At 43.4% G+C, this 25,096-nt stretch overlaps 2 protein-coding genes across 3 annotated transcripts in view; one reads left to right on the top strand and one right to left on the bottom strand.

The window, feature by feature from the left end:
• The window catches only part of SIM2 (SIM bHLH transcription factor 2), a 62,071-nt gene extending 36,996 nt beyond the window's left edge, over positions 1-25,075 (top strand). The window contains exons 6-11 of the mRNA XM_030284346.4: positions 1,407-1,606; positions 5,832-5,938; positions 12,382-12,529; positions 13,576-13,744; positions 14,550-14,958; positions 20,802-25,075. Coding sequence (XP_030140206.4) covers positions 1,407-1,606; positions 5,832-5,938; positions 12,382-12,529; positions 13,576-13,744; positions 14,550-14,958; positions 20,802-21,508 — 1,740 coding nt within the window. The 3' untranslated portion in view covers positions 21,509-25,075. The remainder of the gene's footprint in view (positions 1-1,406; positions 1,607-5,831; positions 5,939-12,381; positions 12,530-13,575; positions 13,745-14,549; positions 14,959-20,801) is intronic.
• HLCS (holocarboxylase synthetase) overlaps positions 12,567-25,096 on the bottom strand; it is a 130,734-nt gene continuing 118,204 nt past the window's right edge. The window contains exon 11 of one of the 2 annotated variants that reach the window (XM_072935941.1): positions 12,567-12,679. In XM_072935941.1, the coding sequence (XP_072792042.1) occupies positions 12,676-12,679 (4 nt within the window). In that variant the 3' untranslated portion in view covers positions 12,567-12,675. Of the gene's footprint in view, positions 12,680-17,043; positions 17,427-25,096 lie in introns of those variants that run through there. The other variant, XM_030284342.4, reaches the window with a different exon arrangement.

The raw sequence follows: 25,096 nt of genomic DNA, 5'->3' as shown, positions 1-25,096 counted from the left end.
GTTAAATTTTATTGCTGTTGTGATCAATACCCACTGGGTTCTTAAAGTGTCTTGTTTAAAGTGCCTTTATTTACATCAGAATAATAACTCATTAAAATGTAATGAGTGTGTGTGCGACAGAGATGGACATTTAAAATAAGCAACTTCCAGAGATTTTTTTTTAATCAATGAACAGGAATTCTGGCTGTATCTACAAGAAATCTGTATCAAGGAGCTTAGAGTATTAATTAGAAAGCAATTAGGCAGTCCCTAGAGAGGAGGTGCTTCAATACTGGATTAATCATGCTGTCAGCAAACACAAAACTGCACTTACTGAGTCTTAATCTCTATTTACAAATTAACTGCAATAAACAGGTGACCCAGAATTTAATGTTATGGGGGACTGTGTCTGTTGGAACCCTGGACACTGAGAATTTCAGATTTTTCTGTGCTGCCAGGCACTGGGCCCCCAGGAGAACACTGCACTGACCTGAGGCCGTGGAGAAGCTCCCAAAATTCAATAATAAAACTGAGATTACAGGTGTGGAGTTTGAATAGAAGTGTGTGATATCACAGGGTGGGAAACTCAGAGTTGAAGGGTTTAGAATGCAGGAATAGATATAAAGCAAGGTGGAGGTTTTAGGGTGGAGGCTGCTCCTTCTTCTTCACCTCCTTCTCCATGGGTTTGGGTGGTTTTGTGCAATTGGATAAAAAAGTCCCCATTGTGGGCACGGGTGGTTGGGTATTGGGTTAAAAATAAAAATAATTTAGGTGTCAATGTTACCCTGATTTTTAAAAGTGTTACATTTTCTTTGATAGTTCTTTTGAAAGTTTTGAAGTTCTCATAAAGCTTCTTTAGCCTCCTGATAATGTTTACATATTTCTATTGGAGTTCTCACCCACTGTTTGTGTAAATAATGATTGTTTTGCATTCTTTGTGGGAGGAGAGAATTGATGGAATTTGGTTTGAGCAGTGTGGTTGGAGAGGTGGCAATTTCATCTTCCAATCCACTGTCACTTTTGGAATTCTATATATTGCGAGGTCAGAAATAAAATTAACTCTTTTTCTCTTTTGAACTTACCAAGCTTCTGTGTACTCATTTTGTGTCCAATAGCGAAATGTCATTTCTTAATTGGACAGTTTATCCTTAAAAGGCCTTGTAGAGATAGATACAGAGCCATTTTATAGCTTTTTAGTGAAATTCTGTAGAACTCATGACTTGTAAGACTGTGATAGAAATAAGAACTAATAAACATCTGGGTCTGAACATGAAATACCATCTCGAGCGCTTTCAATCCCAACCCTCACCCAGGCAGAAAAGAAGATAAAAACACGAAATGTGTTTTTATAAGCTCATTGAGACCGGGTGGGCAGCAGATTTGGGGCTTTTCCATCAGATCCTGAGGGTGTTTTCCTCTTTTTCCAGGTGATCCACTGCAGTGGCTACTTGAAGATCCGCCAGTACATGCTGGATATGTCCCTGTACGACTCCTGTTACCAAATCGTGGGGCTGGTGGCCGTGGGACAATCTTTGCCTCCCAGTGCAATCACTGAGATCAAGCTCCACAGTAACATGTTTATGTTCAGAGCCAGCTTGGATTTAAAACTGATTTTCCTCGATTCCAGGTAAGCAGCTCTTTCATCTCCGGCGTCGAGCGTTCGTGTGTTTACGTGCCGCGGCCTCCAAACGGCTCAAAACATCTGTGAAAAAAAATCCAGCAGGCCCAACTAGGTCTGGAACTCAGAGCCTCCAAAGGCTTTTAGGCAGCTGGATAAACCAAACTTTGTCTGGAATGCCAAGAAATAAGAGCCTGTCCAATTTAACCTGGAGTTATCCGCACTTTTGGGGTCAGCTAAAAGCTTCTTGCTGGGAGGATTGGTCAGAGGAGCAGTGATGATTTTTTTTACCTGAAAGGACAAAAATTGTATCATACAAAGCCAGCAAAAGGAATGAGGATATACCAAAAAACCCCAAAAACCCAACCCCTAAAGCGGACTACTGAGATCAAACAACTGGCTGGGGAAAGTTTTTGGGAGAGCAGTAAGGAAAGAGAGTTCTGTCTTTTAGTGTAATGCTTTAACCATGAATCCAACACTAATAATGGGGTTGCTAAAATGGAAATTAATTCCATTGGTTACTACACATGAAAACAGGACCTTCCTAAACAAAATTTTGGGTAAAACAGCTGAGGAAGAGGAACCCTGTCTCCTCTTCAGGTGATGGAGCTTAGATGAGCACAAACCCAGAACTGAAATTCATTTCTCTGGTTTTGGAGCAGGTACCTTGTAGCACACAATAGTTTGTCCAGTGAAGTCCAGGAGACCTGGAAAGGAAAATCCCAAATACACAAAGTATTGACAAGATGATCATTCTTCAAAAATCCTTTCCTGTGTGTCCCACATTCCCCGTTTCCCTGGCGGGCTGGATTTGCAGGGAATACATTTGTGCAGTGAATGTGTGAGAAAACCTCTGTACCCAAGAGATTGGAGGTCAACCATGCAAGAAGAGGTTTTTCTGCGTGCTCAGCCCAGGAGACAGTGGCTCCATCAGCTGCTGGGACACAAAGAACTCGTTGTTTCTGGAACCCCTCCTCATTTTTTGGCACGCGTCGCTTCGTGCCGCGGCTACAAAGGAGCACGAGGGGTTCAGCAACACGTCCTTGCATGTGGGGAAAAGGAAATGATGTGCCTGGGAGGAACTGCCTGGAGACAGAAGTGTCTTCAAAGGCCACAGAACAAGCAGAGGTGTTGACAGGAGCAGGGATAGACCCAGAGCTGCTGCAGAGCTCTGTTTGCCAAGGAGCAGATGGGTGTCATCCACACACGGGATGAGCAGGGGAATTCAGCTTCACCAAAGCCTTTTGCTCTCCCAGCTGAGCAAACCAAGCTGTATTTGCTGAAAACAGAGGCATATTAGGAGTTAGAAAAACAAAAAACTGGTTTCAGGCTTGGTCCTGCTTTCCACACAAGGGGATGGATATTGAGATGTAACAGTCACAGCAGACAGCATGAAAGCCGTGGGAAGGAGCAAAATCCCTTTCTGGACACCTGAGCAACATAAACCATACAGGAGTTCATTCATTGAGAGCACTGGAAGGAGATTTCCCTCCAAAGTGAGCTGCTCACTCTGATTTTTGTGGTGCATTCATTGCCAGGGGGTTTAAAAAGACTTGGAAGAACTCAGGAGAGCAGAACTGATCCCTGGGGCGAGCTCTGTGTGTCCTGTCACCTGCACAGCACAACCTGGAGAGCCCAGGTTGCTTGAGGGATTGATTTGATGTTAAGGAACTAAAACATCTGAGTTTGTTTCCAGATCCAAGCTTTTTCAAAATTTGGGTGTCCTAGGAACTGTCAATGATGTTTTTTTGTGCCACCAGCTTCAAAGTGAGACTGCACCTTTGGGAAAACAAACAAACCCTGAAGTCCTGGTTCGTGTTTGTGGTGCTTTGGCTGGGTTTGGGTGACTGTGTCTGTACTCACCAGAGGGGCAGGATGGAGCTGGATCCTGCTTTTAAGTGCACTGAAGTCAGAGGGAGAATTGAAACCTGAGCAGGAACTTCAACCAATATTTCGTGCTCCTGATTAGCTTCAGTGAGGATTTGGGATGAGCTGTGTGCAGAGGAGGAACACAAGCATCTATTCAAAGGCATTTTGATGTTGTTGTCCTTCAGAAGAATCCAAGCCCTCAGCCCTCTCAAGCAGAACATCCTCAGTCTCTCTGGGTTTAGAGAGACTAACTGGGCTGGTTAGAGTCAGGGTATGAGTACAGGAGATGCACAATAGTCATAACATTTTTAAAAAATTAATCAAAATGTGCATTATCATCAATCCTACAATGACAGGAATTGCTTGGGACCCCCTGCTCATTTCTGTGGACACTCCTGTGTTATCTCTGTGCTTTGCATCCTCAGCAGGGGTAAAGGAACATCCTTTGGAAGTCCATGTCCTGACCATCCCAGCTCAGCTCATGTCATGAAGAAGCTTGGGGCATTTAAACTGGGTTCCTTCCATCTAAACTGGAGGACTGTCAGAACTCAAAATGTCCCTCAGACATTTTTGGATTTTCCAGGCCCAGGTCAGAAGCATTTGAGACCCTGGCAGGCAGCTGGAAACAGCTGTGATTTTGGGTTTGAACCATGGAATGATTTACCAACCTTGCAGGAAGAACGAGAAGTCACAAAAGTTTAGATATTATAGTAGAAGGAGTCACAAAGTAAAGGGAAGAATTTGTGAGTGCTGTACAGGGTTTTGGTTTTGTACATGGGGGTCAGAAGTTTTAAGATGGAGGGATTTGGGCCTGCCCTGTCCTCCCTCTTTCTCCTTCCTTACCTCCATGTTCTTGGTGATGTTGGCACTCACAGATTGGTTTAGAGTAGAAAAAGCACATTTAATATAGGTAATAGCAATGGGGAAAAACTGTAACCATGTAACACGTAATGTACCATATAAAAGATAGAAAAGCACCATTTAATATAGGTAATAGGCATTGGGGAAAAACTGTACCCATGTAACACGTAATGTCCCATATAAAAGACAGCAGCAGCCCTGGGCGGGGAGAGAAGAAGAAGAAGAAGAAAAAGAAGAAGAAGAAGAAGGAGAAGAAGAGAAGGAGTCAGAGAGGATGTCAGGGTGTGTGTGTGCCTCTGCCTGAGCTGCTGAGCAAACCACAGCAGCCTGAGAAGAAAATCTTTTAGATAACTTGCAATAAATAACCATGACACCGAACAACAGAGACTGCTGAGCCTTTCTTTGGAAGCACAGGTTGGAGAAGAGATTTTTCCACCACACGGAGCCACCCCTGACCCAGGGTGAGCTCTGGCAGAGGACAGCCTCCAGGAGCACCCGAGGATGCTCCAACTTTAACAAATATTTCAGTCCACAGGCCGAGGCTAGGGCTAGTGCCAGGTAAAACTCCTGCAATCAAAATGTGCAGATGCCTCTGCTGCTGCAGGAGCAGATCCTCAGCAGGGACAATTCTACTGTCACCTGCTGAGGGACTGTGTCACTTGTTCATGTGGACATCCCTTACTGTTCTGCCTTTTTTAGGCAAAGAAAGCTCAGGACATCACAAATATCCCCACCACTCCCCAAGACTGGGTAAACAACCCACAATTTGGCTGAGTGGCACATTGTACTTTAAGGATTGTTTTTTCCTCAATTAAATAAAAAAAAAAAGTCCATTTGAAACATGAAGTTTGACTCTTCAGGTCTGACCCAGTGTAAGTCTGACCTCTGAATTTGATTCTTTAACATCTGCAGAGATGCTGCTGTTTTGAATTCGTTCCATTCTTCTGTTTCTGGGATTTTTTTTTTTTTTTGAAGTCTTGCCTCAGCTTTCCTTTCCTCACCCTGTGGTCTTCACACCTCCTTGTCTTTCCACATTCTCAGCTGGAATAAGCTCCTGCTTTTTTCTCCTGTTAGGCACCAGCCTGGATTTATTCCCAGGCCACGATCACATGTGGCCCAACACACCTTCTACGCTCGTAGCTTTGCAAAAGCAAATGAAAATGTGTCAGCAGCCCACAAGAGAGGTTTTATTGTTTCATGAGCAGCTCCTCGAGTGGAACCTTGTGCAAAGGATCCTGCATGGCAGTGGCAAAAGCCCAAGGTGGAAATCAGTAAAAGAGCTCTTTTTCCTGCCTGGGTGTACCAGGGAAAAGCTGCACCTTGCTTTGGCTGGGCTGAAAGGGTTTCTTTTCTTGTCAAGGTGAGGTTTCTGTTTCCAAAACTAACATTTCATCCCGCAGCTTTCAGGCACTGGTTTGTTGGCACAATCAAACGTTGGGTCAATGAAACTGGATACTCCTGGAGATTTTGTTTATTGCAGATTTATTTTTTTTTCCTTTTCCAGGGTCACGGAATTAACTGGATATGAACCCCAGGATCTGATAGAAAAAACCCTCTACCACCACGTCCACGGCTGTGACGTTTTCCACCTGCGATACGCTCACCACCTGTGTGAGTACCGGGGCTGGAGGCACAGGAGGGACCTGGAGCTGCTGGGGGGAGTCCATGGAGGCTCCAGGATGGGCAGAGGGATGGAGCAGCTCTGCTGGGAGGAAAGGCTGGCACAGCTGGGATTGTTCCCCTGCACAGGAGAAGCTTTGGGCTGAGCTCAGGGTGGCCTTGCAGGGCCTGGAGGAGCCCCAGGAAACCTGGAGAGAGACAATTTCCAGGGCATGGAGGGACAGCACACAGGGAATGGCTTCAAAGTGAAAAATTACAGGTTTAGATCAGATATTAGGAGAAATTTCCTCCTTGGGAGGATGGGCACAGCTGTGGCTGCCCCTGGATCCCTGGCAGTGCCCAAGGCCAGGTTGGACACTGGGGCTGGAGCAGCCTGGGACAGTGGGAGGTGTCCCCATGGCACTGGGTGGGCTTTGAGGTCCCTTCCAACCCCAACAATTCTGGGATTTTATGGAATACATTGAGTACAGTGAGAAGTTTTGCAGACAACAAGCAGCATGCTGGAAAGCAAAAAAAAATCCTTTCCAATTTTTGACTGGAGACAGATTTTCAAAAGTTCTTGGCTATCACTTAAGGAAACCATTAATTGAGTAAATAGAGCTCAATATGCTGGGGGCTTCCAAAAAAAAAAAAAAAACAACACCCAAACCAACTTATCTGGCCAGTTTTTGTACTTAGGGAATCCAGGCTATTTTGAATATTTGGAATTGATTCTGGATGGTGATCTCTTGAAGGAAAAGAAAACCAAAAGAGCAAGAAAATGAGAGGGGAAAATCTGAACTTCACTAGCCTCTGCTGTTAAAACAAAAAAACTATGCAGCAGCTCTGCATTCCTCTGAAATATGTTAGTAATAATCATCCTGTGTTTGAGGGGGGAATGCAATCCCAAGAACTCCTTGGAGGGACATTCATTAGTAGCATGTGGATGAGGTTCGGAGAACGGATTGTCAGGAAAAAAATGACACATTTAATAATTTCCCATCTTCCAACAGAGTCACTAATCATATCTTCAAACATCTGGATCTGGGAAGGAGTTCATTCGGTAGCACATTAATTTGAAAAGCAAATTGAGGGAATGGCTGAACTCTGGATTTGGCTCCGTTTGCTGCAACCCATACGAGGCAAAGATGACATCCAAAAACCAATGTCAGGGAAATTTTTTTCCAGATTGCTCCTGTAGGCTGGAAGCAGCCAGAGTCAAATCCTTCCTTTAGGCTTCCTTCTTCTCTCAGTGTGTGCTACTGATGAGGATCTGGAATGTCCTGGATGTCAAGGAGGTTGTAGCTGTGTTTGGCAAGTCCAAGCTGAAATTGCAAGTGCTGAATTCCGCTGGTGGCAGAGTGTGCTACACCTGGGGAAGCAAAAGCTGATTTTTACAGTGAGCTCAGATTTACCAAACATGATTGAACACTCTGGGCTGCTGAGAACTGGAAAAAAGAACGGCCAGGGCACATGGAATATCCTGTCAGGGACACCCTCTCTGTAGTGGTGACATCTGCATGTGGATGTGACTGTTGACCTGTTCAGAATAAACTCAGTATTTCCACCAGACTGTTTGAAATACCTTCATCAACCAGCACAGAGATGATGCCACCACAGCCACAATCACCTCTGGAAAACAGTTTTCCACTTTAGAGTAGCAGGGTGGATAATTCTGTGGCTGCCAGTTTGATCCATGTACGGCTGGAGTTTAAAATTGAAGAGACAAATCATGTTCACTGAATTACTTACCACATCCTTCCACAAGGAAAAAAAAAACCTCAGCCAAATAGTATACTAAAAGCAGCTCTGTAGATTAAAGATAAATTACTGTAAACTTTAAAAACAGAAGAAAAATGCGAGCCATGCATAGGAATTTATGAAAGCAGATAAATCCCAAGAAGCAGAAAATAATGAGTAATGCTTGGGCAGCAGTGGGAACAGTGCAGGGTCATGGTTGGAATACCAAGTAATGGGAATTATTAAACCAGATGTAAAGTGCACAAAGTCCCTCTGGGGAGCACTGTGAGAGCTCCCCCAGCATCCATCAGCAAATGTCTCAGGAACATGAACAGTGGAAGGTTGGCAGGTTTGTTGTACCATTCTATAAAGAAATCTGATGATGAAGTGTCACCTGATGCAGAAATCCAAAGAGAAACATCTTACACCTAATAAGGGTATTAAGGGAAAAAAAAATATAGGCAAACCTAAACTAGGATAACCACTTGCTTTTTTTTTAAGAGGAAAAAAAAATCCCAAACTGAAGACCTGAAGCAGCTGAACTCAGAGTGAGGCAGCACAAGGAATAAAACAGAGGAAACAGTGAGGGGAACAAGTTAGGAGGGACAGAACAAGAACATCAGGCTAGGAGGGAAATGTAGATGTGAATATTTGCCTAAGGTGTGCTGGCAGCAAAGAGAGTTTCCTGCTTGAAACATTTGATTGGCTTCCAGCTCCAGGAGAACACTTGTGGTGTTTGAAGCAGTGTTATTTATTTCTAGAGCCCCTTTCATACACACAGTGTTTGCCCTGAAATGTGGCCACACAAATAAGGAGGCCCTGCCCGAGGATCCTGCACGCTAAAATACAGGACAGAGTTCCAGTACAGACAAAATATCTTTGTGCCCTCAGAGAAATCCCTTTTTTTGTGCCATTGTGAGGGGATTTTGGGCATCCCACATGCTGCAACATCCCACAGGAACTTGAGCAGGGTTCAGGTCTCTGTGTCTCGGCCCAGCTTGTGTCCCCACCAAACCCTTCTCCTGCTCCCTGGAAGTCACTCTATGCATTTGTAGGGTTATTTCATAGAAAAATACAGAATCACAGAATAATGAGGTTGGAAGAGACCTCTAAGATCATCAAGTCCATCAACCCATGCCCTAACACCACAACCAGACTATAGCACCAAGTGCCAAGTCCAGTCTTTTTTTAAACATATCCAGAGATGGTGATTCCACCACCTCTCTAGGAAGATAATTCCAGTATTTTATTATTCTTTCAGTGAACAATTTTTTTGCTAATATCCAGCCTAAACCTTCCCTGACGTAGCTTGAGACAGTTCCACCATCTCTAGTGGTGGGTCAGCACTCAAACCTTGTGGCAGAGCAGCACTAGAATTTAAGAAGTCAAAAAAAAAAAAAAAAAAAAAAAAAAGAAGTCTGCTGGGCACCGTGCCTTGCCCAGGGGCCGTGCCCATGACATGCCAGGGCAGCTAAACCAGGATCTGCTGCCAGTGTGGAACCAAGAAATCCATTTCTTGCACTGGTATCCTTCAGTGCAAGCTGGGAACTCCCAGCCACATGCCTGGGAGCCTGGTGGAGCCTTTTAAAATAGAAAATAGTCCTGTCTGACAGCCCAGAGCCTTTCCCAGCTTCCCTGCAAAGCCAGGAGCGAGGCAGAGCCCTGGAAGCCCCAGCCACAGAGGGCAGATCCAGAGGAGAAAGCCACAGGATCCTCCCCGTTGGGCTGCAGCAGAGGCCACCAAGAAGTCTGAGCCTGCACACATTGTCTGGGTGGTGGATTTGCCTCACTCCCATTCCTGAGGTTTCCTTTTCAGCATCAAACAGGGCAGCTGAGCACAGAGCCAGATGGAAGCTGAGCTCACTCACTGTCTCAGTTACTGTCCCTCAGCCAAGGTCAGACTTTCCCCAGATTGCTAAAAGATCAGGAGACACGGAATCCTCCCCCATCCCCAGAGAAGTACTGGTTAATCCATATAATTAGGAAGGAAAGCTGAACACTGTAGCCCTCAGTGGTTTTCACATCTTTTCAAACACTGTCTTAACTGCAGAGCTAAAATAGGGATTAAAAAAAAAAAAAAAAAATCAGTGAGAGAGGAGGAAAGCCAAAACTAGTCCCAAAGCACACGGAAGAACTTTGTTACAGTTAGTGATCCATGACAGCATTAATTTCTCTTTGGGAAGACTGAGTGTAGCAAAGCACTTGGAACTCAAGGAAAACATGCTCATTAAACCAGCACAAAGACCTAGTTCTGAAAAGCCCAGACCACGTTCCAAAAATTACCTGTTACATGGCCTGTGCTGAAATGTAAAGATCATTTCCTGGAACGGGACCATTTGGATTTTAGAATGAATCACCAAATCATAAAAGCACAGAATGGTTTGGGTGGGAAGTCATCTTGAAGATCATCTCATTCCAACCCCTGCCATGGCACTTCCACTGTCCCAGGTTGCTCCAAGCCCTGTCCAACCTGGCCTTGGGCACTGCCAGGGATCCAGGGGCAGCACCACCCACAATTATAGAACACAAAGAAAGAGTAAAACTGTGCCATAGAGACAATTATTAATATTTTTAGAACAGCATCTTTGAGTAGCCACTCCATGACTTTCAACTTGCAGTGACAACATGCACTTAAAAAATACAAATGTCTTTCTATTTTTCTCGGTGTGTTTACATAATTACCCACACACTCCTCATGATTATTTTAATCATGCACACTCTCCTTCCATAAAGAATTCCATGTAGAAATGTAGGAGTGGAAGGAACACCAGCAAGAATGAGGTAAAAATCTGATACCCAAGAGAGATTTGAAACCCGAACTAGCGGTGGCTTGGTGGCCACCATGGAGGGTGGGGTTTTGAATGTCCTGCAGGATCATGGAATGATGGAATATCCTGAGTGGGAATAAACCCACAGGGATCATCTACTCCCACCCCTGCTCTGCCCAGACCCCACCAACCCCACCCTGGGCATCCCTGGCAGCGCTGGCCAAAGGCTCCTGCAGCTCTGGCAGCCTCGGGGCCGTGCCCATTCCCTGGGCAGTGCCAGCACCTCTGGGGAAGAACCTTTACCTAAAATCCACCCTAAATCCCTCCTGGCCCAGCTCCAGGCACTCCCTGGGTGCTGTCCCTGTGCCAGGAGCAGAGGTTGGAGCTGCAGACAGTTTTGGGTGTTCATTTTGTTGCCTTCTGAACACACGGGCACCTCATTCTAAAATGGAAGCGCTGACACTTCCAGAAAGACCTGTCAATTTTGTAAGAGCCTGATTTTCTTTGAGAGAGAAACTGGAATCGAAGGAAAGTTTCAATATGTGGGGATGTGCAATGGATAGGAGAGGAAGCAGCCCAGAGAGGTGGCCCATGTGCTCCAGGTTTTGGGGAGACCTCACTGAGTCTTCCAGTACCACAAGGAAATGGATGAGAAGGAGGGAGACAGACTTTTTATAGGGGCAAAAAGTGACAGGACAAGGGGAATGGTTTTAAAATGACAGAGACCAGGTTTAGATTCCATTTCTTAATCATATTTATATAAAGGAATTTCTGCCATTGGTTACTTTTTTTGAACACTATTTGTGCAGCGAGCTCAGTCCACGATTCCCTAATCTATAATAAATAACTCTGTAGGAGAGTAAGAAGATGGAGTTTCCAGAGGAATGATCCAAGGCCACACAAGAGAAGAACCAGCTTCAAAGGCTGGGCATTATCTTCTAGTGAATCCTGAGATAAAGGCCTGGCACTGAACCAGAAATATTTGTGGTTGGATTAAATGTTTAGAGATGCTGCACAACTCCTGTTACAGCCCAGCCTCCTGCCAACACATCCTTGTTCACAGAGGATCCAAAATAGCTCAGGGAGGATTACCTGGCTGCTGAATTTATCAGATATCTGATACCCCTCTCTGTCCTTGTCTTTCTTTGGGTGCTTCACAACCAAAGAGTTTTTAAATTTTACCCTTTTAAATCAACCTTCATGACTACAGAGATAAAAAACCATCACGGAATAAAATACATTGCAAAATACCTGATAATCTGTCAAACTGAGAGAAGTGCTTCCAAATAATCTGGAAAAAAATCTCAAAATCACAGAATCCTCAGGGTTGGAAGAGACCTTCAGGATCATGCAGTCCTCACCACAAACCCTGTCCCCAGGGGCCACATCCAGACTCCTCTGGGACAATTCCAGTGACTCCAAACCCCCCTGGGCAGCTCATCCCAAGGCCTGACCACTCTGCCAGTGAAATTTTCTTTCCCAATCTCCAACCTGGTGCCATTTGAGGCCATTTCCTCACCTCCTTTCAAAATAATTGTGTCCAGTTCAAAATACTTTTTCTGCCTTGAATTTTTCTTTTGCAGCTAGAGATTTTAAAGCAGTGTTTGTGAAGAATGCGACCATAGGTGACACAGAAAAGAAGGAAGACAAAACTTAGGACTCCTGAAATTGTATATAAATAATAATGCAGTGTTATGATCTACAGAAAGGGGCAGGATAGATAATTTTGCAGGGAGTTATTTACAGTTTATTGGGAGGAAGAGGAAGGAGGGTGTTAGGACACAGGTTGGACTCAATAATCTCAAAGGTTTTTTCCAACATCATTAATCCTGTGATTCCGTGAGGGAGAAAAGCGCTTGGCTTGCAAATAAACCTCACCAGGAAGTGGTCTTGAGTCCAAAAAATGTGAAATTTTTTTAAAATATTTTTTTTTCCTTGTGTTCACAGTGCTGGTGAAAGGCCAAGTGACCACCAAGTACTACCGGCTGCTGTCCAAGCAGGGAGGCTGGGTGTGGGTGCAGAGCTACGCCACCATCGTGCACAACAGCCGTTCGTCACGGCCTCACTGCATAGTGAGTGTCAATTATGTCCTTACGTAAGTCCAAATACTTTGTACCATTACCTGTTATCACTAATTGAGTCATTAATGATTAAATCCACCAAGCTGCCTTGGCTTGTGTCTTCCGGTGTCGCTCTGTGCTGGCATGTTGCAGCTTTCTCTGTTTGCACGACCCCGTCTCTTTAGCTGAGAGAAAACATTGTTGTGTTAATTATTATCATTATTGTATAGATCTTCATCTTGCCCAGGGAAGGGCCATGGAGATGGTGAAGGGTCTGGAAAACATCTCATGAGGGAGCTCAGCCTGGAGGAGGCTCGGGTGGGACCTCATTGCCCTGCACAGCTCCTGACAGGAGGGGCAGTGAGGGGAGTTGGCCTCTGCTGCCGTGTCCCAAGGGAAAGGAGGAGACAAAATGGCTTTAATTTTGTCAGGACAGGTTCAGATTGGAGATTAGAAGGGTTTTTTCCTTTGAAAGAGTGGTGAGGCCTTGGGATGAGCTGCCCAGGGAGGAGGTGGAATCACTCTCTCTGGAATTATTCAGAAGGAGTCTGGATGGGGCCCTTGGGGTGATGCTGGTGGTGCTGGGGGATGGTGGGACTGGAAGAGCTTGAAGAGCTCTTCCAAAGTTAAGTATTCTGTGATTTTTTTGGATCAAAACCAACCTTGCAGTTTGTGTAGTTTAGTTACAAGCACCTGACATGGGAGAAACGTTGCTCCTTTTCTTTTCTGCAGGGCAGAGACAAATTCCTGGCTGAGCAGGAGACAGATTAATTAATCTCTGTCTTTCCATGATTCCAAATCACAGGGAGCTGGGGATGGCTGAGGGAAGATGATAGAGCTCAGGCTCAGAGAGAGGGGACACTTCATCCAAAGGTGTTTATGTGATTCCCAGTGGAATTTTTTGATGGACTGGCGTGGGAATGAGGTCACCCCATAAGATTGTCTGCCTCTTGACATCCCCAGACTCAGTGAAAATCTTGGAAGAGTGAAAATTCAAGCCTTGTGATTGCTAACATGTATTTTTACAGGAGTTAGTTTGGATTTCCCTGTGTTTTTAATTTACTGAGCTGTTCTTTTGCAGAGATATTGAGTACAAGGAACTTCAGTTGTCACTGGACCAGGTTACCATTTCCAAGTCACAGTTTTCATGCAGAAACTCAGTACCTACCTCGCAGGAAACAAGGAAAATAGTAAAACCCAAAAGTAATAAAATGAAGGCAAAACTCAGAACAACACCGTACCCGCCACAGGTAAATTTTCCAGCAATATTTAATTACCAGCTGTTCTCACAGAGTGCTTGGGACAGCATAAAGATAATCCAGGACTGAATTTACTATAAAACAGACTATAGCGTTGTCCACCCCAGGAAATCCCTCATAAAGCAGGATAAAATTAGACCCTTTTTTCCCCAGGGTGGAAAGTACAGGTAGCACAAACCAGCTCTGGCAAGTGATGTAAAACCTTTGGGATATGGAGTGTGCGAAGCACTTCAACCACAACCTCCTTTCTTGGCAAAAAGAAGAAAATCCTGGACTTGGACAGGACAGAAATTCCTGTACTTGGAATTGTGCTTTGGAAATCTGTGCTGGTGTAGAATGTGTGTTATTTACTGTTGGTGTGTGGAGTTCTTGATGTCAGGAGGAATTTCCCCGTGGAAAGGGTGCTCAGGCCTTGGCAGGAGCTGCCCAGGGAGGTTTGGAGTCTCCATCCCTGGAGGTCCCAAGGTAGGGCTGGATGTGGAACTCAGTGCTCCGGGCAGGTGACAAGGAGGGCATCGGGCACAGCTGGGACTGGATGAGCTGGGAGGGTTTTTCCGACATTAATCCTGTGATTCTGGAAAACTGAACTGCCAAAATTATCAAATCAAAGCAGGTTTTTTGTTCCCATGTGAAGCAAAGTCGCAAAGAGCAGAGCTTCAAACGCCTCAGTCAGTCAAAAACCGCTCAGTCCGTCCTTTGAGCCAGCGAGGCCCAGCTCTGGGTGCCTGTCTGACATGTCCTGTACTTCCTTATAAAAGTTCCTCCTTTAAGTCTCTTTCCCCCCTCTTTCCCCCAGCAATACAGCTCGTTCCAAGCAGACAAACTGGAATGCAGCCAGGCAGGGAGCTGGCGCTCCAGCCCCGCCGCCAGCGCCGCCGCCCTTCAGGAACAGAACTTCCATTCAGAGAGCAGCGAGCTCCTGTACGCCCCTCCCTACAGCCTGCCCTTCTCCTACCACTATGGACACTTCCCTGTGGATTCCCACGTCTTCAGTGGCAAGAAGCAAATGCTGCCTCCAAAATTCGGGCAAGCCCAAGGGGCGCCCTGCGAGGTGGCGCGGTTCTTCCTGGGCGCGCTGCAGACCAACGGCGAGTGCCAGTGGCACTACGCCAACTCCCTGGTCCCCAGCGGCCAGTCACCCTCCAAAAACCTTCCTGAGCAGCCAGTGAACATCATCAGGCACAACCTTGCACAGAGTTATGAAGGTGGGTGTCGCTCCGAGCCAGGAGAGAAAGCGAGGCCGCGCGGTGGATTCGTGTTCGCGGTTTGAAAAATGGTTTTGATGCCTTGGAGTGGCTCCCTAGAACAGAGGCTAGACAAGATTAAGAGAATAAGAGCAGGTATTTATTAAAGGCCTCCACAGACACACCTGGGGCACTCAGAAGCCTCCCAGAGGCCTCACCCAAGCTGGACAATGGTCACGAGTGTTTCACACAATTACAAATTTGGTCCATTTACCTATCGGGGGTTAATCCTCCAATTACAGCTTCAGGTAATGAAGTCATTAATCATTTCGCTCCCTCCCAATTCACTTTTGTTTATCCTTTTCAGGGCTGAGGCTGTAGGGTGTCCTTGGATTTCAGGCCTAGAGGGATTGTTTTGTCTGACCAAAATGTGAAGACAGTCACTAATACTTTATAAGGAGTTTAGAGTTATGCACTAACGCAGTACAGGATTGGAAAAACAGAAAAGCTGAAATCTAGGGCATCCATTTAGGAAGCACAGAAAATCAGAGGCAGTGAAGTATAATTTATGTTATTCCCATGTTTCTTCTTCCCATTTCCATCAGCACTGGGAATATTATCAATTTTGATTCCCAGTTGTTATTGGGAATATTATCAAAGCTTCAGTTGCCAAAATGCACTCACCAGAATCACTTTTAGGGCAGCACAGTGATACTTCCTCCTTCAGTACTGGCACAGTTTACCCTCATGTTTTGCACTCTTAGAGTTATTTAAATGGAATTTCTCAGGTAAATCAGATTGAAACTTCACCTCCACAGTAATTTTTGATAATTTTAGCACAGAAATTAAAACAAACACCATCTATTCCCATAAAAATTGAAGCTTGTCCTTTCTCACCATGAAGCCACTGTGAATGTCTTTACCTTACAGAGTGATAATTCTGCTTTACTTGATAATAATTGTGAATTTGAAAATGTCTCCCATCACCTGCATTACTTCTCTGTGCAGATGGCCAGGGATAGAAATTCTTGGAGGAAAAGCATTGACTTCTCTGAAGTGGAAACCTATGAGAAATAACCTTGAAAAATTATAATACAACCAAATGTAAAGATGCTCAAAATACTCTCTAATCACAGAATCAGGGAATAATTAGGGTTGGAAGGGACTTCTGGGAATCTTCTTGTCCAACTTGTTTATTTCTCCTGTGTTCAACCAGAACAGCGTTTATTGCAGTGCTTTGGGCAGAGATTTATCTCTCATTTTAAACATTCCTCATCTCACAGCTGCCCCAACTCCAAAATGAAACTGAATCAAGCTGTGATGGGTAAGGAACAATGTTAATCAGCTGAAGCAACAAAAATATTTGGACAAACCAGACTGTGGCAATTCAGGCTTTTTTTGCGATGGTGTCAAGTATCTTTAACTCAATTAATAGCATTAATTTCTCCCCTGACCCAGCTTCAAGTCAAACACAACTCTGAATTTAATTGCTTTCATGAATGAGCCTTGGAAGTTCAGCTGAGATTTCAGGTTGCTGCTGATTTTAGCAAGAGCAGCCTTGATTGGCCTGGATTTCCCCCCTCTTCCCTGCTTTACTTTCAGTAACTGTGAGAATTATACAAAAAGCTGTCACAAAAATATGCAAAAAAACCCCAAAAAAACCAAAAAACCAAAACCCACCACATCTGAGTTTATTCAGTCTTATGAAATATAGGAGTTTTTTGTGATTTAAGGTGTATCTGAAAGTGTCAGAGAACATCAGCAAGTGCAGAATTCAGATCAGCTGCTGCAGAACTCCCAGGAAATCCTTCTTTAAACTCCTTTAAGCAGCACTCCAGTTTATCAGTTTCCAATCCAGACCAAATCCTTGGATCCCATCCACATCTCTCTGCATTCATCATTTTCATTAATTAAAAATCACTGACGAGGACTGAGGTACTGCTGTGCAGTCAGATGGAAACCCTCCTTTCTTGGAATGGAGGAAGCAGTAGTGGAAATTTTAAATAAAAAATAAATTAAAAGCATTATTTAAAATAATTTTTTTTTAAAAAATAAAATAAATAAAAAAAAAATTAGGTAGTCTCCAGGGTACCTTTTTAGGAGGGCTCTTGGGTACCAGAATCAAGAATTTATTCACTTATGGGTACAGATATCCAAGATCCAAAGGGAATATTAAAATATAAATATATTAAAATACAAAGATATTCAAAGCTGAGCTTGTTGCATCAGACAGAAGATGGAATCAGACATCAAATGTGCTTCCCACAGAGGAACAAATAATTTTTGCCTGGGGTTTTGTCCTTCACAGGATGGTTTGACCTCACCCATGATGGACCTCACCTCACTGCCACAGCATTTTATTTCAGTTTTCTCTGGTTATGATGAAAATGAGCAAGAGGGAAGCTCTTCTCACAGCCTAGAGCAGGTTAAATCCTTTTCCTTAGTTTGTGCTCCTCTAATTTGCTGCTTCCTTTGGTCACTCCTGTGGACTGTGGGGGAAAAGGTGGAATTTTAGACCAAAAATAGGAAATGGTTTTTTCAATTCTAAAAATGATGTGGGGGAAAAAAAGAAAAAAAAAAAGAAACAAGAAGAAAAACAAACCAAAATAAACATAAAACCCCCACCACCATTACCAACAAAAACCCCACCCCCCAAAAAAAAACCAAACAAAAAACCCCAAAACCACACAAAAATGAAACAAAAAACCACAAAAACCAATCAACAAACCAACCAACCAAAACAAGAAAAAAAAGGACAAAAAAAAAAAATCCCCAAACAAGTAAACAAAAAACCACAAAACACCCCAATACCCCACAACCCCCCCAAAAAAAACTACATATTTTGAGGACAGGGATAAATATTTTGGGGATGCTGCCTATCCCCAGTAAATCTGCAGGAAAAGGGTAAAAAAAACCCGCAAATCCCAATAAAAAACCTGCAAGAAACGGCTGGTTTTTTTCAATCTCATCCCACATCAGCATTTCCTCATCAGGAGGAAAATGGAGCTGCAATTTCAGCGGTTTTTATTTCTGGTTCTGCTTCCACTGACAGTTTTGCTGCTAGAGTTGGGAGATGTGGCTTCTCTTTTGAGCATTTTGATGGATATTTATTTTGGATATTTATTGGGGATTGGATGAAAGTTGGCTTGCTACAATTAATTCTCTGCAAAAGCACTTTGAATTGTATTAAAAAATAGACTTTTTTTTTTTTTTAAAGGAAATACATACATATTTCCTTTGAGTTGAGGAAAAAAATATGGTCAAACTCAGGCCTGGATAAAAGGGGAAAGAACAGAACTTCCCCTATAGACAGGATTTCCACCCAATTTTTCAGCCTTGTTTCCTCCTCAAGCCGAGCTCTTGCATTTTTGCTGAATTCTGAACCTTTGGAAGCGACTTTTTTTTTTTTTTTCCCTTTTTTTTTTGCATCTGATCTTCCTTAGGTTGTCAAGTGCTGCTTTTTTCCAGTGGCTCACTGGAGAACTGACAGCCAGGGAGCTTCAAAGCAGGGAGGATCTGCTTAGCATCATCATCTTCGATCCAGAAGGCAAAGCCAAATCTGACATCTGGCAGCCGGCTTGGATGCGAGGGCTATTCCACATCACATCCACATTTGGCAGCAGCTGCCAAAAACGCCGTGGGCCAAAGACATTTTTCTCCATGGAAAAATAGCTCCTCTTGGAGAGATCAGAGATTGGAGGATGATGGTGCCAAGCCATCAAAGCTCTGAAGAAGCACGTAGCAGATACGACTGCCTGCAAATCAGATGTTTCTGCTTCACGATCTGGTTTTGAAGCTTCTTCCACTTTTTCCCAGCTGGCCCAGTCATCAAAAAAAAAAAAAAAATCATTTCAGTGAAGGCGTGTTTTTAGTCAAAAATCTCCTTTTTACCCTTGAAATTGCTGCTGTGGGCACCACAGGATCTGCTGGTCACTCAGTGGTGCTGTTGGCCCTTCTGAGCTACCTGTGTGAAGCTCTGTGCCACCAGTCATGCCAAAACTCAAGAAATTAGGAAAAAGACTGAGAAAATCTGTGGAAAAACCTCCCAGGTTTAGCCAGTCCCTACTGTAATTCCTATTACATTTTGCAACGGGAATTCCCCATGAGACAAAGAGATATTTTGTCTCACCTTTATTTTTGGAGAGAGAATAATGGAGAACAACCAGCCCATGCCTTGGGTGATTTGAAATTAGGGCTCAGACCAGGACAAGCACGGACTGAGATAATCTAAAAATATCAGAGCACTGAACTACACCAGTGAAATTCCCAAGCCCCTCTCAAGCACGTGGCTGAACCCTGGTTGGATTTGTGATCTGAAAGGGCCATTTTTCACCAGCTGGTGAGAACTCGGCTTCCTTCAGCTTCTCCTTCTTGTGACAAAATGTATACATAGAAAAGGGAAAGAATAACTTGAAAGGTTCTTGTTTCTAGGAGGGTGAAGAAGAAATTGGAACCAGATTCCTGTTTAAATTCTGGTGTTAATTACGTAGCGCAACTCCCTCTGAAATTAATGGAGCTCTGCACATAAAAGAAAAAAAAAGGTACAATTGAGTTATTTCTGCTTCCTCTGTTATCCATGAAGGTTTTGCCAGTCTATTACAGCACAGGGAATATTTAATTATTAATGGGCACAGTTACATCAGCAACCAATAGAGAGGAACTCCAAAACTTTTAAGACATTGAATAAAATAGTTAGAAAAACAGAAAATCCATTTTTAAAAAGGCACTTAAGTGTCCAGGGCTTCCAGTGAACCTCACACAAAACAAGAGTTTGGGTCTAACTTGAGAAATTTGCTCAGTGTGTCATTTTTCCTTTAACATAAAACTTTCAAATGTGCCTTGGAGGAGTTGTTTAACTCACAAACTGTTCATAGGAGAGTGCAAAAAAAAAATTATTACTCATATGGTACAGGAGAAAACCAGGGGCTTTTTCTCTCACCGCTTGTAGATAGGGGTGTACAGAAAGGAAAAGCTTCATAAGGCAAGCAGAAAATGTAAAAATAACTCAAATTGCTTCAAGAGTTCAGTTGCCATGCAGAAATGGAGGAGAAAAGAGACTGCCCAATAAATTTTAGAGGAAAAGCCTGAATAGACATCCTAGGCTCACACTATTGAAAAATTAAATATCTGGCTTCAAATTCTCTAAAAACACCCATTTTTTTATCCCCCATTCAAGGTTGTAACCTGCATTTTTATCATAATCTATCTTTATTACATGGAAATATCTTAAAAGCAGAGACCCAGCACAGCTGAAGAGGTGTTTGTGTTGCTTTTCAAGAGACGTTTTTAATATCTGATGTCAGCTTTTCAAAGAGATAAGCAAAGCTTTTAACGTGACCCACTCTGGGTATCACAAAGAGATTTCATTAATTAGATAATGACATGTTGCCTTCTAGTATCTTATGTAGATATTAAATATACCCCAAATAAATATAATGAATTAACAGAATCAACCAGAATCAACAGAATTCTGCAGAATGAAAAGACCTTTGAGATCACTGAGTCCAACCTCTGAGCTGGATGTTCTCCTTGCAAGGACAAGTGTCCAATGCACTCCCACAATGACAGGAAGAATAAATTCAGTTTATTTCTGGTTATTATTCCACGATTAAAACAATTCCACTACGTTAATCATGGAATCATTGATAGGCACCAATGTCATCCAGCTTTTAGCTAAATCTCTGTGAAGAGCTTACTTAAGGGGAAGATTCTGGGTTTCAGGTTGTAGTTCCTAACATTTCTTTGGTTTAATTCCTCTGACTGAACTGTGGTAAGTTCAGATCATTCACAAGTTCATGCCAGTGAGTTATAATTACTGCAGAGGCTCGTTGTCAGTAATTAACCCCTTCTCTTTCCCCTGGCAGTGCCACTGTCCAACAGGAGGTACAACCAGGACGCTCTGGCCGAGCCCTTCCCGAGCTGCACGGCGCCCGTGCCGGGCCGCTACAAAGAGGAGCTCTACGACTCTTCCATCATGAAACACAACAAAGCAGAGGCCAGGATCCAGCCCCCCGCCCACCTCATCAAAGAGGAAAACAAGCTGCCTTTCCCCAGAGACCTGCCGGAAAAAATGGCCATCAGCGAGGCCTCCTTCTCCAACTCCTTGCTGCCCAAATCCGAGTGCTGCCAGGCCAAAGCCGTGGGACAGCTGAGCCACCTGCTGCCCGTGCCCTCGGTCTACGAGCAGAGCAGGAGGATTTGTGTCAAAGACCCCAAATTTGGGCACATCAGCCACCACCCAGGCAGCCTGGAGGAGCTGGACGAGAGGATGAGCGCGAAGCTCGACCACGAGGCCGACGGCGAGCGGCTGATGGATGTGAGGCCCTCGGGCCAAGTCCCCTTCGTGCTCCTCAACTACCACCACGTGCTGGCCAAGCACGGAGCTTTCCAAACTTCCCCCTGCACGGCCACGGGACACGTGGGGGAAAATTATTCTTACAACTCTGAGGAAGTCAACGCGTTTATTTACAAAAACCAAAGCCCCTCCTCGGCTTCTTCTCCAGAAACCCACAAGGAATCTGCACTACCCCATTATATTGGGACTTCTGTAATTATCGCCAACGGCAGGTGACGGTAGCACGGGAGGGTTTTGTGTTTAATTAAGAAGCCAAACTGTAACGATTTGGTAAAAAGAAAAAACAAACAAAAAAAAAAAGCATGAGGAAACACACTGACATTTACTGAGCAAAGCTGGAGTGTGGTGAGGGACAAACTGGTGAGTTCCACGAGTCCCAGTGGCCAGGAAAATCCAGGAAAATCCAGGAAAATCCCCTCCATCCCCTGCCGTGCTTCGGTGTCCCTGACACAGCTCTGGTGCCAGGGAGAAGCCAAGTTCCAGATCTTATTTTTGTTATTTTATAGTGTGCAGCAGAAGGAAATGAGAGGTGTTATATGCAGAGGTTTATATGAAGAACATTTTTTTTTTCCCTTGACCCCTCCTTAAAATAAACTCAAGATTTTTGGTTTTTTTAATCATTATCATAAAATATGCATTCTAGTTTAGGGTTTTTTTGACAAATTGTGTGAAGCCTCATCAACTCTCCACCCAACCCCCTGACAAATGGACTTCGTTGATAGAGTGGTGATTTTGAACAACCACAACACAGCTGTCCTACCCAAACAGAAAAAAATCTTATTTATTAATTACCAAAAAGTTTTAAAACTAAATAAATCAACCCTAAATTTGATTTATTTAGCATAGATTTCCGTGTTCTGAGATCGTTGCCACCATCATTTATCTTGACAAGGGACAATATGACAAATTAATAGTTACAAAGACAGGTATTACAGGGTTACAGGTCTTGTCATGGCAAATTGGGACAAATTATGGAGCAGGAACTAATTCCCCACAAATAAGAAAAGGAAACTCCTAAATCCTGTGTTTCCCTGAGTATTCTGGGGGAAGCCTGTGCAGATTTTCAACCCAGCCAGTCACAAATACATCTTAATAACAGCACCAGAAATGTTTTCTTTATAGTCAAGAGAATAATGAACATTTCTGCCTTATTCTGAACTTACCAGTAGAATTGTGAGCTTTGAAAATTCCAGCTCTTAACACGCTGAACTTCCTCCAGCATAAATCCTGTTGTCAGCACAAAGGTAGGGCTGGAATTCCCTGGTTGGAGCACTTCACAAATCCCAAACAGCACATTTGAAACACTCACATTTGGCCCAGCCAGCCAGGAATAGATTTTCATCCCTTTATTTTTAATTCTTTGCAGAGGATGGATCCGTGTGAGTTTAACTGACAACACTCAGCCCACGGTGGTTTTCAGCCCAAACATTGTGAGTGGATAAAACAACAAAAGGCTCCCTAAATAAATGTGGCTCTAGATCTCACTCAGCTCTATTTTTACCCCAATCCAAGCTTAATTCAGAATTTTTCAAACTTTCTCTCATCAGACTCTGAAGAGAACTTCACTGAAAAACCTTGAGCACCCTGGGATAGTGGAAAGTTCCCTGGATGAGCTTTAAGGTTCCTTCCAACCCAAACCATTCCATAATTGTTGGAAGAAAATTCTTATCTGGTTTGTGTAATATGGGAAAAACACTTGCTCATGGATTGCACCTTGTCAGAAAAATCATAATGCAATACTCAGTCCTAAAAATTCCACGTTCTCCATCTTTTCTATACAGCAATAATTCATCCCAGAATGGTCTGGGTTAGGAGGGACCTTAAAGCTCATCCAGCAGTTCCAAGCCCCTGAAATGGGCTGGGAATTTTCCATTAGAATACAGTAATAAAGTTATTTCCTTCTGTGTGTGAATATTTACTGCTGTGAGTACACAAAAATACTTCAAAAGCAAAGGCTTGAAAACAATTTTCAGTAATTTTTTTTCATTGCTTCCTGTTAAAGTTTAACAGACAAACCTTTATTATAAAATTAATATTCACTTGAAAAATGAACTTGAACTGAACGCTCTCAGTTGTTGTTTTCAATTGCATGAAAAATACATTTTGTGATAAAAAAAACCACAAAAACAAAAAAGTCAAAACAGAACCAAAGCAGCACAGTCACTCCCTGTGTAACCTCAGTTTGTTCAGTGCTGGAGGAGCTGGCAAGTCTCCAGAAAAGCTGTAAATGTGGATTATAATCATGCTGACCCCATAAATCAAAGCCAGGAGACACCAGTTGCTTTCCCAGTGCTTCAGAGCCCTCCCAGCCCCTGCTCCTCATAAACGACCTCAACTCCTGAAAAGATAATTATGCTGAGACTCCTGGGTTAATTTTGTTCAATTAAATTAAACCCATGCCCCACAAAGGAGCCACTGGCATGGTTGGCATCATTAAAAAGAAACCTGATGCCCAACCTCTGCTGCTGCACTTTCTCCCTCATTAGTGGCATTTGGGTGTTCCTGGAAGTCCTGCTTGCTATAAAAACACCAAAATCAGGCTTTGCTTGAGAAAAACGCCCTCGATATTTTGCAGCTCGATATTTTTCCACCTTGTTATTCCCACTTCCAGGCTTTATTCCAGCAGCCTGAGCAGAGGAGGTGTTCCATCATTCTCCTCCAGGTGTTTTAGGGGAGGTGATGCCCAGGCACAGGAAATTTCCCTGCGAGGCAATAATGAACCAATTAAGAACTCACAGCTGATAATGCAGGGGAAGGTGCAGAAAAGATGGCAAAAGCAAATGTGGGAAGGATTTTTTTTTTTTTTTCCTGACACTCTCCAAGATTTAAACAGCAATTCCATGCTCCCATCTGGGAGTAAATTATATTGGGAGAAAAACAGGATTTTTTGGTTAAATTACAGATGTTCTCAGCAAAATCATAGCGCAGAACAGGGCACTGCCATCACAGTGGCTGTGCTTTAATAATGAAAAATGTTTTCAAAAATGAAAAAAAATGATGGCACTGAAGGGGAATGTGAATTGAAATATATTATGAAAAATAACCTCATTTCTCTTTAGTATTTGAGCCACTCCGTTGTCGTGAGACTTCCCAAGATTTTAACTCTCACAGGAGTTCAGACTTGGCAAGAAAATCATAGAAAATGGGAGAAAGAGAGTGAAAGAGGGAATATTTTACCAAAATCATGGAAAATTTGGGTTGGGAGGGACTTTGAAGATCTCATTCCAACCCCCTGCCAGTCAGGGAATCTACCACCAGCCCCAGGTAAAGCTGGAAAAGTGAATCCCATAGTGAGGTCTCCAAGTTTTGGAAGCAGTGCAATGGAAATAAAACAAGGTGAAAAAAGCACAGATCTGTCCCCAGCTCTCTGTGCCCTGTGATTTGGAAAAGGTAATTTAAGAAAATCCAGCACAACAGGTGCAAAATTGGGGAATTCACCACTGAAAGTGCCAATGAATGGAAAATCTGCCAGAATTTCTCCAGAAATCTCAAGACAGGACATAAATTCTCATTTTTCCAGCATTTCAGCCACACTTCAAAAACGCCACAGAGGAAATGTTGTTATTCCGGTTTTTCCCTGAAAGTTAGATTTTGCTTTTTTTTTTAATATGATGCAGATAAAAGCTATTTGGCAAGTGTAGGTGAAGAGGCACGCAACCCAACCAACCTATTCAAGCTCAGAATTATATATGTATTCCCTAAAAAATGTAAAGCATTTTTGCTTATTTATTATGTAAAACAAAACTGTTAAAATGTTAATAAAATCCTGTAGCCAAAGGAAAACTGAGTTGAATTTATCTCTTT

Source organism: Taeniopygia guttata, chromosome 1, assembly GCF_048771995.1.
Source record: "Taeniopygia guttata chromosome 1, bTaeGut7.mat, whole genome shotgun sequence".
NCBI lineage: Eukaryota > Metazoa > Chordata > Aves > Passeriformes > Estrildidae > Taeniopygia > Taeniopygia guttata.
This window is presented reverse-complemented; position numbering and strand designations above follow the sequence as displayed.